The sequence below is a fragment of the Schistocerca americana genome, chromosome 1 (assembly GCF_021461395.2).
Source record: "Schistocerca americana isolate TAMUIC-IGC-003095 chromosome 1, iqSchAmer2.1, whole genome shotgun sequence".
NCBI lineage: Eukaryota > Metazoa > Arthropoda > Insecta > Orthoptera > Acrididae > Schistocerca > Schistocerca americana.
Window position 1 is genome coordinate 740,575,912 of NC_060119.1, and position 17,351 is coordinate 740,593,262.

Consider the following 17,351-nt stretch of genomic DNA (forward strand, 5'->3'; position numbering starts at 1 on the left):
GAAGCACATACCTCCTCGAAAAACTGTGGCCTTATGATAAATGATGCCGTAAACCCGCACCACACAGTGAACTTTTCAGGATGAAGTGGTACTGGTTGATTTGCGTGTGGATTTTCCGTTGCTCATACTCGATACTTCTGTGTATTGACATATCCTGTCAGATGGAAGTGGGCTTCGTCTGTTCACAAAATCTTCCACGGCCGATCATTGTCCACTTCCATGCGAGCAAGAAATTCTAAACCAAAGGTCTCTCTTGCTGGCAGGTCAACAGGAAGCAACTCGTGCACATGGGTAATGAATGGATACGAAAGCAGGATGTTTCGAAGGATTTTACACACCGTCCTCACGGGTATGTCCAACGTTCGGTCAATTCTCCGTGCACTACACGTTTGCACACCATCACCGTCTCCTCCTGCATTGCTGTGGCCATTGCTTCCACTGACGTCGAATCAATTCGTTTCCTCCCTCTACCAGGTTGCGCACCAAAAGAGCCCATCTTTTCGAATTTCCGTATCATTTTCTCCAGACCGACGGCAGTCATCGGACCAACGCCTTTTTACAAACCCTTCAGTGTCCGGAACTCCTGCAGAGCGACTTGTGCACAGTCTTCATTCTTGTAATACAGCTTTACGAGCAGAGCGCGATCCTGCATTGTGACAGTCATGGCGAATGTCGGAGACGCGAAAGGAGGAAAAGCCGTTTTTTTTTGGTATTGGATTTCAGTTCCTCCCATAGGGAGGGGCGGGCGCGCAGCAGCATAATATGCTTCTCTACAGCCTACAGAAAAGTTAAAAAACATAATGAGAATATAAACAAACAAGAAAAACAGGCGATAAAACGGTGACATTGTAAAAACAGTAAAATGGCAGAAAGTTGTGGAATTTAAAACACGATGGAAGGGGGGGGAGGAGGGAGCCTGGGGAAAGGACAGAGGAAGGGAGGGGGAGGTGAGGATCAGAGTTGATAGGAGGGATAAATGGGGGAGAGAGGGCATCATCTGGGAGGAGAGTCGACGGAAGCCACCTTGGAAAAGGAGATGAAGGGTGTAGAGGTGAAGGGTAGGGGGGGACACAATGGTGAAGGGGTGGCAGAGGGCAGGGGTTGAGAGAAGCAACAAGAGGGTGAGGGGGATCAAGGCGGCCTGAGGTGTAGAGGACACGGATATATTCGAGGAAAAGAAATCAGGTCGTAGAGGATCCGCGTGTGGGATGGGAGGCATATACGGAAGGTGACGCAGAGTACATGGCGCTCGAGGATCTGGAGGGACTTGTAGAATTTGGGGGGGGGGGCGGATATCCAGGCGGGACTGGCATAATAGAGGATGGGACGGATTAAGGATTTGTAAATGTGGAGGATGGTGGAGGGGTTCAACCCCCATGTCCGGCCAGAGAGGAGTTTGAGGAGTCAGAGGTGGTTGTGGGCTTTGGATTGGATAGAGCAGAGATGAGGGATCCAGGAGAGGTGACGGTTAATAATGTGGCCACGGTAGGTGAGGACGGAGTATAGGTGGACAGGACAGGCACAGTTGGTAAGGGAGAAATCAAGGCGCCGGAAGGAGTGAGTGGTATGACCTACGATGATTGCCTGGGTCTTGATTTTCAGGAGCCACTGGTTACAGCATGTGGCAAAAAGGTCAAGGTGATTCTGGAGAAGGCATTGGGACCGTTGAAGGGTAGGAGCGAAGGCAAGGAAGGCGTGTCATTGGCATACTGCAGGAGGTGTACTGGAGGGGGGGGGGGATGTTGGGGCATATCTGGTTTGTACAGGAGGCAGAGGAGAGGGGAGAGGACAGAGCCCTGGGTCACACCTGCAAAGGGGTAGAAGGTGCGGAAATCGGCGTTATGGATGGTAACATAGGACGGGCGGCGGGAGAGGAAGGAGGCATTCAGATGGATGTAGTTGACAGGAAGGGCGTAGGTCTGGACTTTAAACATTAGACCAGGATGCCAGACACGGTCGAAGGCCTTTTCGAGGTCGAGGGAGACCAAAATGGCGGAGCGACGGGAGTTAAACTGGAGGGAGAGGAGATAAGTGAGGTGTAGAAGTTGGTCATCAGCAGAGAAGGAAGGTCGGTGGAGGTGGTGATGGATGCGCTGGGTAAGGATGGATTCCAAGAGCTTGATGAACACCGAGATGAGACATATAGGGCGATAGGAATAGGCATCAGATGGAGACTTGTTGGGTTTGGAGAACATCAGGATACGGGAGGTTTTCCACAGGTCAGGGTAGATCCGGTGGCAAGGATTACGTTGTAGAGGGTGGCAAGGACTGCAAGGAAGGAGGGAGGGCAGTGTTTGAGGTGGCGGTAGGTAACACTGTCGTGGCCGGGACCAGTGTTGCCTTTAGTGCGGAGTGTGAGGCTGATGTCCTGTGTAGTGATGGGAGTGTTAAGTTCAGATGGTGGTGTGTGGCCCAAGTACTGGAAGCTAGGCGCAAGGGGAGAAACAGAGGTATCCGTACGGTCGATGACGTCAGGGAAAACGGAATAATCGAATTGGGGACAAAAATGGTTCAAATGGCTCTGAGCACTATGGGAGTTAACTTCTGAGGTCATCAGTCCGCTAGAACTTAGAACTACTTAAACCTAACTAACCTAAGGACGACACACATATCCATGCCCGAGGCAGGATTCGAACCTGCGACCGTAGCGGTCGCGCGGTTCCAGACTGAAGCGCCTAGAACCGCTCGGCCACACCGGACGGCGAATTGGGGATCGTCTGGTATAGAAGAAACATCGGATAGGTGAGAGGGAAAGTGTTTGGCCTTACTGAGGTTGTCAGGAAAGGGGCAGTCATCAAGGAGGAGAGGGTACTGGGGGGGGGGGGGGGGCGGTTCACAGTTAGGCGGTGGAAAGTAGACCAATACTTGGAAGAGTTTATTGGTAGCGTGGTGTTGAGTTGTGTACTTGTGTCGCCATGCGCGGCATTTCTTCGCAGTAAGCATGTTGCAGATGTGTCATTGTAATTGATTGCCGGTGGCGGGTGAGTGTGTCCCGGTCACGAGTACGGAGAAAAGAGCAGTAGAGGTGGCGGTATTCAGGAAGGAGAAGGACAGCCTGTGGGGGCAGGGCTGGGCGATAAGGGTGGGTGGCTTTGGTGGGGATTGGATGGCGACGGCGTCAGACAAGGTCTGGTGCAGGAAGGCATAAAAGCCGTGTACCCGGCGTGTTTATACCAACTTCAATAGGCTGTGCACATGACAGGTGTTTTCATTTACGTATTCTGACACCTACAGTACCATCTTGTAATAAATTTTCACACTATTTTTTTTTCTGCCATACGTTTTCCCCCTTCTCCGATAATATTCCGTTGCAATATTCTTACCAGTGGTGTTATTTCTACAGCGTTTTCAAAGTTTAATTATTATCACTCTGTATATCGGCATTGCAATGTACCCTATCATAAAGCATAATGGTTTATGGGCTATGACATTCCTGAAATGAAATGGCCTGCCCAAACTCCCGACCTGAACCCAAGGAAAGACCTTTGGGGTGAGCCAGAACATCGTCTTCTCTCCAGACCCCAACATCCAACATCGCTACTTTCCCCGGTTTCAACTCTTCAGGTACAATGTGCTGCCCCTGCTCTACAGATATTCGGACTCCTCACTGTAAGTGTTCCAGCTCATAAAGGTGAAGGGTGGACGCACCCCATATTAACGTCCAGCAATAGGTATGCAGATTGTTTTGATCACATAGTTTATGTAGCTGCCGAAACTTGTATGGCTTATTGATCTAAAGCAGTTAGCCACTCAAACTCCTCCGGTGGCCATAACCAATGCATTGTGTCTATGGACTTCAATGGAATTACTCAGTCTGGAAGCACATCAAACTTTTCGAATACATTTCTGGAAGTATTGAGGCTCTTATTTCGATATGTGGTAATTTTAGAAAATACTGATTAAGTGGTAGGGTTTGACCGCAGAGGCTGGAGAGTTTCATAGTTTATTTACTCATCTTTTAGGTAATTTTAGCTATCGAGTCTGGCAACGTGACATCCTTGTGCAATTCCCATTTATTTTTTCATCGCTCTGTGATATGTCTGCCACTTATGAACGAAGATGCATCGGTACCAGAGACTGGACATAATAGGTTTGGAAGCTTCGCCACAAGCACCATTGACTATGCCACGTCCCCCAGGGGGACTCTGAAAGTGGCAATATGGCCTACCACAGAGCAGGTGGAAGACATTTCTCTTCCGGTAGCCACCTCAAACAGACTATCGCGAGCTGCGTTACGCCACCGTCTTCTCATCACCATTGCTATTGGTCTTCATTCACGTTATGGTTCCATTAAGCCGGTCTCTGCCGAAATCATCGTCACGCCCTAGTACATGGTCGACTTCAGGTGACACTTAGAAACATTTCCTCAGGATATCTGTACTCCTGTAATTCTTGTCGTGTGGAAAACTCTGGACTCTGTCACGTTTTTATCAAGTGTCACTGAGTGCACTCTGTGATAGTCGCTGAACTCCTGAATCTCGATGTGTCTGTTCCTCCTACTTCACTTATTTCTCTTATGGGATTCAAATTTTCCGAGAAAAAATATTCTTCGATTTAAATTGTCGTGATGTATAATGGCCAGTAAATACTGTAATAATAAAAGTGTTTATGTATTTGCTGCAGGTTACAGCAGAACAGATGTTGATTCAAATGGTTCAAATGGCTCTGAGCACTATGGGACTCAACTGCTGTGGTCGTAAGTCCCCTAGAACTTAGAACTACTTAAACCTAACTAACCTAAGGACATTACACACATCCATGCCCGAGGCAGGATTCGAACCTGCGACCGTAGCGGTCGTGCGGTTCCAGACTGTAGCGCCTTTAACCGCTCGGCCACTCCGGCCGGCCAACAGATGCTGACCAAAAGCGCATAACTCGATATGACAAATAAATCTATACTAATAATAAACGTGTAAAACCTGATACAGGGTGCTCCACGAAGATACGCAAATATTTTAATATGTTATTCTACAAGTAAAAGTAAAGAACGAAGAGCATGTAAACATAGGTCCGCAAATGTTTAGTTACGGAGTTACGGCTAATAAAAGATGTTGCATGAAAATTAGCAACTTCGCTAATATGAAGCCATCGCAAAACTGTACGAGCTTAAAGTAAAGCACGATTTCCATTTATTTTGTTATTATTGGTGTGGTGAATCTAATAAAACCTGTCCCAGACGTGTATCTGCAGTAGGAGGACAAAGTCAATACACGTGAGGCATACTTGCTCGCATTATGAATGCAATAGACGAAATTAAGAACAACCCTGTGAAACTTAAACGAGAAACAAAATCTGTTCATACACGTGCAGCTAAATGCATTCAACACGGTGGAGACATTTTTGAATATCTGTTGTGAATGTATTGTGAAATTGAATCCACACTGTACAACTACCTCAACACTTAGCTTTGTTTTTTTCCGGTTTAACATGAAATCACGTGTGCTATGGTATTAATAAATGCAGATTAGCTGACACATTCATACAGTTTCAGTCAACGTTATTACCATCATTTTTCCAAAATTAAATTCTCTACAACTTCTGTTGAAAGCTTTGTGCAATTGTTTGGAATTTAAAAAACCAATTGGGCCAAGTAGTTAATAAATTAAAACTTTTACGAAATTACGCCTTTGCTTCTCTGAATGTTCTGGAAAACTACTGCAGATACACGCATGGGACATGTTTTATTAGATTCAACATATCAGTAAGAACAAAATAAATGGAAATCATGCTTTACTTTAACCTCCTACAGTTTGGCGATGGCGTCATATTAGCTAAGTTGCTAAATTTCGCCGGCGGGAGTGGCCGTGCGGTTCTAGGCACTCACAGTCTGGAACCGCGTGACCGCTGCGATCGCAGGTTCGAATCCTGCCTCGGCCATGGATGTGTGTGATGTCCTTAGGTTAGTTAAGTTTAATTAGTTCTAGGTTCTAGGCGAGTGATGAGCTTAGAAGTTATGTCGCATAGTGCTCAGAGCCATTTGAACCATTTGCTAAATTTCAGGTAAAATCTTATTAGCCGTACCAGTAGCTCCGTAACTAAACATTTGTGGACCTATGTTTATATGAACTTTTTTCTTTAGCTTTACTTGTAGAATAACTTATTAAAACATTTACATATTTTCGTGAATCACCCTGTATCTGTTTCACATTGCGTCAATCGTTGTGGGCGATCTGAAGATTATATTATTGTTGAAGAATAAAGTTTTCCAAGATCACTAGTAATTGATTTTATTACTATTACCGGTTTCGACATATCTACGATGTCATCATCAGATCTTGTAACAATACCAGATGTACCCTGCATTTCACAACACTTAAAAAGCGATCTTGGCAAATTGAGTCTTCAGAAATGAAATAAAACTGTAAAATCGTCTCCAAAACTACCAGACGAATTTCCATGGGTTTTTCACAGGTTATTTGAGCATAGCTAGGCACAACACAAATGCTTGATTTCATCAAAATCAGGTGACGAGGAAATGATACAGGACTTCAAGGTTTTGTCTAAAATTGTCTGCTCAGCGTAGTAGTTCGGCTGTTTAACACTCGGTCGGCCGCACCAGCGCAAAAAAACACAGTCACAGTTTTTCGGTTGGCTCCCCTGCTTGGAGGTGACAGGTGAATTCCCCCCTGCCCAGTACCCTCGTGGATCGCGGAGGTCTTCCCGACCTCCCACCGCGGTTGGTGCTACGTTACCTGAGGAGCCCAGCCAGAGCAAGTGTCCGAGAAAGAACATTGCGATCGAAGAAGTAACACTTTCCGATACTCGTATTTTGAATTTTTTGCTTGCATTCATTTTTGTTGTTTATATTTCACCAATTCATAAGGTTATTTTGCCTGATTTATAGGAAACACGGGTGTCTTCATGAGGTGTGCGTAATTTCCACATTGTGACTGACCTCGTTATGGTGAAACTAATTTATCTTCTATGTCCCTTGCCCCAGAGTTTTAAACAATATGGTGAAGAGACCGTTCCGTTTGAATAATGAGATGGATATTGAGTAGGCAATAAGACTTCTCACAGCTGATGATGATGAGAATCCAGTGCTAAAACGAGATCTACGTGAAGGAGGAGATATTGCGTCGTAAGATGAGGTTGAAGAACAATAAGATGATACGGCACTGAACAAGAGTATACTGACGATTCCGACGATGAAGAGGCTTGTGATACTGAAGAAGATGATGAATCATTCGCATTAGGTAAGGAGAAGAAGACCAAATGGACCAGGAAGTGTCCGAATATGGATAAGCGCAGAAGACCTGAAACTATTATCATTCACTTTTCGTGGGTCTAGGAGCAGCTAGACTAGCCAAAACGAGAGTTGATTGTTGGAATCACTTTTTCACTGATACTATGTTTGAAATACTAGTGAAATACACCAACCAATAAATGCAGAGAATCAAGTGAAATTTTGCTCGGGCGAGTGACATTAGGTCAACAAATATGACTGAAGTTCAGGCGTTTATTGTACTATACTCGGAAAGAATCTGTAAAGGAAATCTTTGAATTCTGGAAGGTCTCTGGGGTAGTGAAAACGATGAAACTGAAGTATTTGGCCTGGTCATGAGTATTCTTTTCTTCTACAGTCGCATTTCCCGAGAGCAAAGGAGAAAGTATGACACACTTTGTCCTATTTGTAAAATCAATGAATTACACGTACGGAGAAGAAAAATCGCAGCACCAAGAACGAGTTCTGCGACGTAAACGAAAGTTGTATGGCGTGTTTCTATGTCTGAAAGACGATTTTTTTTTTTTTTAATTTCGCGCCAGTAGCACCACTATGAGGGTGAAAACAAGTTTACTTTAAATACACGCTGTAACGATGGCTATGAGCACTATGGGCCTTAACTTCTGAAGTCATCAATCCCCTAGAACTTAGAACTACTTAAACCTAACTAACCTAAGGACATCACACAACACCCAGTCATCACGAGGCAGAGAAAGTCCCTGACCCCGCCGGGAATCGAACCCGGGAACGAGCTGCGGACACGCTGTAACGGTCGTGAACGTTAGTTACCTTTGAGATTGGACGTGGAAAGTTGATGTTAGTAGAGCGCGCATTTAAGGCGACAAAGGTACCTTATCAGTTCCTCGCTGAGTTGGAACGAGGTCATGTAATAGGGCTACGAGAAGCTGGACGTTCCTTCTGCGATACTGTAGAAAAACTTGGCAGAAATGTAGGCACTGTACATTACTGCTGGCAGGGGTGATCACGAGAATGCACAGTTGGAAGATGATGGGGCTCCGGACGGCCAAGTGACCGAGAGGGAAAATTATCGTATTTAGCGCATGGCTCTGGCGAATCGTCCTGCATTTGCAGCAGCTATCTGAGCAGCAGTTGCCACCACAGTGACACAAAGATCTGTTACAAATTGGTTACTTCAACGGCAGCTCGGAGTCAGACCACATGTGGCGTGCATTCCACTGACGCCAAGCCACCGCCATGTGCGACCTCAGTGGTGTTAAGCGAGGGCTCACTGGAGGGCAGGACGTAGGTCCGTTGTGTTTTATGATGAAAGCTGGTTCAGCCTCGGAGCCAGTGATGGCCGCGTGTTGATTAGCCAGTTGGGGGCGTGCAACCAACCTGTCTGTGTGCTAGACACACTTGATCTACACATCTGGAATTGTGTTTTGGAGTTCAATTTTGTAAGACAGCTGCAGCACTCTCGTGTTATCCCACACACCCTGACTGCATATTTGTACGTCAATCCAGTGATTCAACATGCTGTACTGCCATTCATGAACAGCATGCCAGGCGGTGTTTTCCAACAGGATAACGCTCGCCCACATACCGTGTTGTAACAGAACATGTTTTACACAGCTTCGACATGTTGCCTTACCCTGTTCGATCACCAGATCTGTATACAGTCGAGCACATGTGAGACATAATTGGACGATAACTCCAGCGTCATCCACAGACAGCATCAGCCGTCTCTGTATTGAGCGACTAAGTGCAAGAGGCGTGGAACTCCGTCCCACAAACTGACATCCAGCACCTGTACAACACTGTGCCTGCACATCTGCACGCTGCGTTCAACATACTGGCGTTTACTCGTGTTATTAACGTACTGGCATTTCACATTTGTAATGGCGTATCTCGTGCTTATCTTGCAATGTTAATCACTTAAACTTGTTAGCTAGACGAATGTATTCCAGAAATTTCATTTCGCTAAATTAATTAGATTTGATGTTCAGTTTTTTCCATCAGTGTATTAATGGAGAACTGTCAAAAGAACTGTTCTGGCGGAGATAACGTCACCATCAACGAAATGCTCTCATGTTTCAGAGGAAGATTCCCTTTCCGTCATTATATTTCCTCACAACCCAAGAAGTACGGGGTCAAACTGTTCACTCTCGTGGATGCAGAAATGACCTACAGGTAAAGTTTGGAAATGTGTGCTGGTACACAGCGTAACTGTCTTTCCAGTGTGAGCAACAAAACACCTCACGTCGTCAAAGGAATGGTTCAGCCCTTATTGAAATACTACATCAGACAACTGGTTTACCGACCTTACACTTCTTGCTGACCTCAAAAAGCGTAGGTTCACGTAAGTTGATTCGGTAAGGAAAAAACAAGAGAAAGTTGCCTCCAGCCTTTGTGCATGTGAAATGGAGGGTGCAGTACGACAGTATGTTCGGGTTCAACTATGGGAAAGCCTTGGTCTAGTACATTCAAAGACAGTTACTTACCTTCACAATAACAATGCTATTCATCTTTCATCTGGACAGGAGAAGAGGCCATCATAACATTCTACAACTCCAATAAAGATGGACTGGTTATTGTAGACCAAATACGTTCAATTATGATCTATGCAAAAACAACAAGCGTTACCCGGTGGTAATCTTTTATTCGTGGGAGAATGTGACTGGTATCAACTCCCCCCTCATCTACCTTGACAATGATCTTGAGCCATTGAGTAGGAGGATGTCCCTCAAACATTTAGCCTATGATCTTACTCTCCAGAGCCTCAGAGAAGGAGCCAGAAGAGGCGTGGAATCCCCTCCAGCCTCCAAATCCGCCTGAGGAAGTTCAAGCCCCCGATGAATTTTCGTAATAGTGATCGAAGGACGAACTACCTTTTAAGAGGCACAGACGCATACCCTGCAGGACTAAAACTGGTTTAAGAAGGCTTACCGTGTCGAGATGTCTGCGTTGTACAAAGCTGATCTACAATGAAGACGCAAAAGACGTCTGCGATGAGTGCAAAGTTGCCATCCTTCCAACACTTTCTGAGGATCCTAAATCCAGCGAAACTGAGGACTGAGGAAACTAGGATCAGTCTGAAGTGCCTAAGTGTTTTTTCGTGCTTTTTTTTACGTTTAGTCCTAATTTTGAATCAGATTCAGTCGAGTGAAAAAAAACGGTCATTTTTCAAAATCGTATGTACTGGGTAATAAAAACTATTTATCCTTCAGTTCTTTTATTAATCCTTTAATCTCGATCCTAAGGAAGGTAAGTAAGGAGGAACGTTCCCCAGATCAAAAAGGGAACTGAAAAGCCCTTTTTTGGCCCATTGTGACCGACTGAAGTTACGAAAAGCTTGCCACTGGCAATGGGTTAATCAACACGGCGCAGTGCACGATAGAAACAATAGATGGCGCTGTTAATTTCGTAGTATTCTAAAGAACCAAAAAATGTCTCTATTAGTCTTTTTAGCTCACAAGGAGACCGCGCCTACTCATCATCACCGATTTCGTCAAAATTTATAGTATATGCAGGTCTTGCCCAGAAATGTGAGAGACAGAATTGAGAGCTCCATATGGCCAATCGTTTAGAGAAAAATATCATTTATGGCGTTGATCGGGCAAGGTTTGAGTCATGATAGCGTAGTTTACAGGCAGTGGTTGGTAAAGAGCAAGGAGTACAGAATACTCATCGCAGGCCCGTGGGATCGAGTACGTATGAAGTAACCCTGTTTTTATCTTCAGTATTTACCTTACTTACCCTGCAAATAAACAGAGATGCGCGTATGTACAGGAGAACAGATTCTTTTCTCTTAAATTACTCGTGTTGTGGACAAAGAAATTCAAAATCACACGACGAGATTTTTCGAGATAAAGAAAGATTGCCATTGTGCAGTATTAAAGTAATTAGCCCCAAATGCATACCTCTACTGCCACCCTGCGATGTTTATTTTTAACGTCCGCTAAAGAATTTGATAATAAAGCGTCAAAACTACTCTTATCCCGGCGAGACAGAAAAAGATATAACATCGGAAGAAGACTACATCCAAATAAGTTATATTGTACATCACCAGTTTTCTTCGCAAATATGTGGCGAAATGGTGCGTTACGCTTGGTTTACTGTCAAACTGTATAATGAGACGGAGCCTTTTTGAATGTAAACCAAGTTTAGAAGTTTTAAAACAATAATGAAATTGTAAAGATACAGTGTTTATAAAGTGTGCACGATGCCGAGTAAATTAATGCTCCACTCTTTTTACGATAATATAACCCCAGCAAGATTAAATCATCAAATATAAAATAATAAATGTATCTAATTGTATATGCAAAGTACCCATGTGCGTTTTACAATCCTTTCCTCGAAATTTATTTACAGTCCAAATTTTTCTTTGCCTTTCCTTTTCATGCTTTTTATGAAACTATTAATTAATAAATGCACTATAATTACTATTTGTCATTTTTTATAATGTAAGTAACATAACAACTGAAATAAAAAAGACTTTCTGCAAAGATACTCGAACCCAAGACCTTTCAGTTGTGATTAAAAACTCTTTCTGGTGCACCAAACGCTACTCGGCAGCTGTCTTACCGTAAACTGTCCATGCCTCTCGCGAACCTCTCCAAAAGTGCTATTTTTTCGAATGCATGGTCATCTGGAGCTTCCATCTCTGTCATTTCTGCTCAAGTTCTGCATATACTACAAATCTGGACGCAATTGATGATGACAAGTAGAGGCGACCCCCTTGTCAGTGACATGTATTTTAGGAAGTTTACGTCAATGACAGAATTAAGCGTCGCAAACTTATCTTTAGGAATACAAACTAACAGCGAGATTATTTGGCTAGGGTATAAGGATTTACTGATTTTCCTTTGTGTATTAAATCCTAATGACTTTACTTTACTTCTTTCGATAAGTTTCATTTATATATTTGCTAGGAAAAATGAGTTTATTAAGTTTGCTTTGTGATTTGGGAGCCTACTCATTACATTTTCATTTCGTTTTGTTTTCGAATAAAAATGTCTAGAAAAATTCAGAAAACGTTGGATTGCTTTTTCGATAGGTTCTATTTATATATGACTTCTTTCCTAGGAAATTTTATTTTACCTCAGTGACAGAAGTATTTCCGAAAGTTTACGTCAGTGACGGAACTAAGAGCCACAGTCTTATGTCTATCAGTACAAACTAACATTGAATTTACTTGGCTAGGATATTTGGATTTACTGAATATATCTCAATACATCAGAACGGCTAAAGAACGCTCCCAAGAATCCAGTGAAGATCTCGAGGTAAGACTAGCTGTGACTTCAGAACTTCAGGCTTTAACTCGCTCTTTGGAAACTCCTTCCGAAAGCGAGATGCGAAGAAACTCTTATCTCGTTCCTGAGTACCCTTCACTCACGGAGGCGTTAATTTACTTCTCTTCAACATAACACCATAGTAGCGGAAATTTTGATGGGAAGTGGTGCAGGCATTCGAGTTTTTATGTCCCGAATCCCGGTTATTCCTAACAATTTACCATTCTGCTTTAAACGTGTACAATCCTAAGTGAGTTTATGTTACGCCATGACCGTAAACAAAGCATAAGGTCACACGCGGCAGTTGTGGACGTGGATCTTCGTGTCAGTTGCTCTCTCTCCCACGTTAATGGAGCAAACAAGCTCTTTGTTCATATACCCGATCATACGACTTCAAAAGTTATACACAAAGAAGCTTTGTAAGTTGAAAACAAATTCCACGTCGACGAACTGTCAGACACAGTTATAAATAAATGATTGGCAACACGGGGTTTCTCTGCTAGTGAGGAATAAAGGGAGTGGAGGAATGCTAGGGTTTAACGGTTCACCGACATCGAAGTCAGTAAAGCAAAACGTTAAAAGTGACAGACAAGAATGGGGAAGGTAATTCGGCGTGTGCTAGTCTAAGGACTCTTAAAGCATAGATCCGAATTTCTGGACGAAGATTTGAGTCTCACACCTCCCAAATACGTAAGAGGTAATTTCATGATAACTGCGTCACATCACTGGGAACAGGGAATAGTTCCAGGAACTAAAAGGATGCTGTTAGCCGTAGGACAGTGGAACTTACTTCTTTCTCTTATTTTTACTTAAGGTGATGAATAGAGCTTTATTTAGTGTAGAAAACTACAGTCTCTCATGAAAGCATTAAGTCACCTGGAATAAAGACAAGAGGAGAGGTACGACAAGAAAAATAAGAAGAACTAAACCGTTTAGTAAAGGACTGGCTGCTCGTTTTAGATTAATTTAGTAACACGATGGACTGACAGGGTTAGACCTGTAATGGAAATGTATTTTAGCAAGAAAGTGGTTACATAGTTACTACTTCTACATGAAGTACTATAAGTCTACATTAGAGAGGGAAGTTACAAAAAGTGTACAAAAAGATTTTTTATACATTATGACGATTTTCGTTAAATATCGTTTAGTAAATTAGAAAGACTAGAAATTTTCTTTGTTTTATTAAAAAATACATACCAACACTGCTCTTTTATTTGTACACATACACACGCAAGCGTCACACACATCAAACAGCAGAAATTACACGTATGTTGCCTTAAACACATCTGAGTTCATGGACTGCCATCGGCACAGCATGCAGCGGTTCCTTATTGATTCACGGACGTGAAAAAAATAATACGGAGAAATATGTTAAAACACTCACTAATCAAGAAGGTTTCTGCATATGAACTGTTTTCTGTATAAAAGTATCTAGGCCCTGCACATGAACACAGTGAAGCTGTCATGGAATTTGAAAAATCCGATTTGTTCAACAAGAAACTGTATTGTGCGTATTGGCAGTCCATATTCACAAGCAATTGAATTATTAAATGCCTTAAAACGATGTTACATTTATTACTCGATATTTTGTTGTTAAATGAAGTAACATGTAATACCTTTCCAATTACACATGAATAATCAAATAACTGATTAAGATTACACATTTAGTTTTACAAAATGCTGAATCAGGCCTTGCACGACAACCATTTACATTCAAAATTCCACATACCCTTCTTTTTAGAAGATAGAGCCACCTTTTCCTCATAAACTTACGTTTACTGAAAGACAAAACGGTTCAGCTTATTTTATACGATTTTGCAGGTCTACAGAAAATTTTAACTGAGTAGTTAGAGGGAAGAACCACTCCCATTTGCTAAATAAACACGTTATTTGCGAATTAAGTCTAAGCAGGTTTACCGTGGATCCTACGCCGTAAGTGGTGTTCGCCTTACACGCGACACTACGGAGGGGAAATGTAGTGCCTAGAATTACAAAGTATCCTTACGGCAAATGAAAAGTATTTTACATATTTGTCATCTTCGCACATCCAAACTACGCTTTTTGGCGCTCCCAGCACCAATAGTATATTGTAAAATCTGACATCGCAAATTACCATAAACTGTTATCGTATCCATATATAGAAAATCCTGTACCAGCAATATTTTTTTGTTATTCCATTCTCTTAACAGCAGTTTTCAGCTGACGTCTGAGGCCTTTGAAGTTCCGAAGGCGATGTACCAGCCATGGTGCCATACATCGGCAGTCCCTGTGTGTGTTCCGCGGTTGTTCCAGTGTGAAACGACACAACATTGTTCTGCTCCTGTATTCTATGCTAGAGGTGTAAGTGTGCGTGATGACTATCAGAATTAAAAGAATTGAGTGTTAGGCAGTTCTGTGGTTCTCAGCAGATCAAAAAACTTTGGCCAGAAGTGCTTTTGCTCAATAGTAGAGATGGTGGCGCCTTCTGTGACAGACAAACTTTTACCAACTGTGTTGCTGCTGAACGCCTGAGTCGAGACTGCTGAACAGAAAATGATTTACTGCTATACGTCAGTTCTTAGTTGATGGGAAGAGACATTCAGATATTTATAGATTTCGGATTTAGAGTGAAATACACCAGGGAGTTAGTAATAACTACCGTATTTCGACATCTTTTATTTGAAGGAGACAATACAGATTACTTGAGTACGATGTGCGTCACTCATTTTGGCAGTCTTCTGTGTAACTTCTTATTACAGATCCTGTTAAGGTACGGAAGTATTCTTCCTAATGGGAATTTATTGATTAGTTTGCTATTTCACTTGATGCTAATAGAAAGAGTATATAATTGTGATGTCCTTCATGTATTTCTCGTCGAAGCATTTACCTGTTCAGGAGATGCATTCTGACGAAAGTGGAATCAACATTAAAATAGGTGTCTAGCTATGTTGCATTCTTGGTATGTATACTATGCATATGTCAACACAATTTTCTTTCTGCTCTTGTATCCTGGAAGCTACGGATGATACATGTGTGGAATGTGTTCAGTTACCTTCCACGCGGAGACCTTCAGTGGAGTGAGTGGAGTGTGGAAGGTATACCAGTACAGAAATAAGCGATCTCCGACAGCGAGTTGGAAGGTAGTGACAAATAAATAGAATAACACAAAACAATTAACAAGCATTTCGCTTACTAAATATACTCCAGAGGAATCTCTGCATTTGACAGTGTTTCTCTTTTTTTCTAAATGGCCCACGTCTCAATGTTCTTGTGGAACGACTGTTGAGGTTTGGTCGTAAGCGTCCTGGTGAGGGAGTCGGCTCCCGGCAGTTGGAAGGAGCTGCCTCGGTAGCGGCGCGTTGCACGCCGGTAGGCGGTGACGTCGCCCGGCGGCTACTGCAGGCGCATCGTCACCCAGACGACGGCGCGCGGGTGCACGAGTCCGCCGATCTCGCAGTTGACGGTGCGCGTCTCGCCGTTCACGACGAACAGCGCCTCGTTGGCCGTGGTGACCATGTAGTGGCCGAACACCGCCGACGAGGCGATGGGCCGGTTGGGGGCGCCCCACTGCGCAAGCGCGGGAGACATGGCGCGACCCACGCCGGTGATCATCTCCACTTTACCTGCCAAACAGCGGTCCAGTTCGTACACACGAATCAAAGTCAGTGATCAAATGTGGACAGGAGCACGTAATCTCTGTGTATAGGAAATGAGGTAGCCCTGTCTAACAGTGGCGGTGGCAAACACAGGCTGTTTAAAAAAAAAATGTATGTGAAATCTTATGGGACTTAACTGCTAAGGTCAGTCCCTAAGCTTACACACAACTTAACCTAAATTATCCTTAGGGAAAACACATATGCCCATGCCCGAGGGAGGACTCGAACCTTCCCCGGGATCAGCCGCACTGTCCATGATTGCAGCGCCTTAGACCGACGGCTAATCTCGCGCGGCCAGGCTGTTTCAATATACGAGGGTTGTAACTTTAATAATGGCAACTATTTATTTACAGCTCGTACAAAATACATACGTGTTTCAAAGTTTTACTGACCTCCAAAGTAGTCACCAGCATTGTGTATAACCCGTTGCCAGCGATGTGGAAGTCGTAGGATACTCTTAGCAGTGACAGTTGTGTTGGCCGGCCGAGTGGTTCTAGGCGCTACAGTCTGGAACCGTGTGACCGCTACGGTCGCAGGTTTGAATCCTGCTTCGGGCATGAATGTGTGTGATGTCCTTAGGTTAGGTTGGTTTAAGTAGTTCTAAGTTCAAGGGGACTGATGACCTCGTAAGCTAAGTCCCATAGTACTCAGAACCATTTGAACCATTTTGGACAGTTGTGTTGACAGTTCGAACGTCGCAGTTTATTGCCTGACGAATTTGTAGCGGTTCTGAAGCGAATGCCGTGAAGTGTTTCCTTCAGTTTAGAAATCGAGTTCAACTTACTAGTGCTTAAGTCAGTGAGATGCAGTAGGTGGTATAGCACGGAGCAGTCCCATCACTCAAACAAATCAGTAACAGCTTCCACTGTACGTGTTTGAGCATTGTCCTGCAAAATGATGGTCAGGTCCTGCAGAAAGTGTCATTACTTCTGTCTCTATGCTGTTCATTTTTGGAACACAACCTACGACCAGCTTAGAGACAGAAGTGGTGACACTTTCTGCAGGACCTGACCATCACTTTGCAGGACAATGCTCAAGCATGTACAGTGCAAGCTGTTACTGATTTGTTTGACTGATGGGGCTGCTAAGTGCTATACCGCCGACTGCACTCACCTGGCTTAAGCCCTCGTAAGTTCAAATCGATTTCTAAACTGAAGGAAGCACTTCACGGCATTCACTTCAGAACTGCTATAAATTCGTCGTCCAATAGACCGCGCCGCTCGGACTGTCAACACAACT

At 43.6% G+C, this 17,351-nt stretch overlaps 1 protein-coding gene across 1 annotated transcript in view; it reads right to left on the reverse strand.

Annotated features, from left to right (window-relative positions):
• Positions 1–13,468: 13,468 nt before the first annotated feature.
• Positions 13,469–17,351, reverse strand: part of LOC124593974 (follistatin-related protein 5-like) — a 503,257-nt gene continuing 499,374 nt past the window's right edge. Inside the window, exon 18 of the mRNA XM_047132326.1 lies at positions 13,469–16,079. Within this exon, the coding sequence (XP_046988282.1) occupies positions 15,850–16,079 (230 nt within the window). The 3' untranslated portion in view covers positions 13,469–15,849. The remainder of the gene's footprint in view (positions 16,080–17,351) is intronic.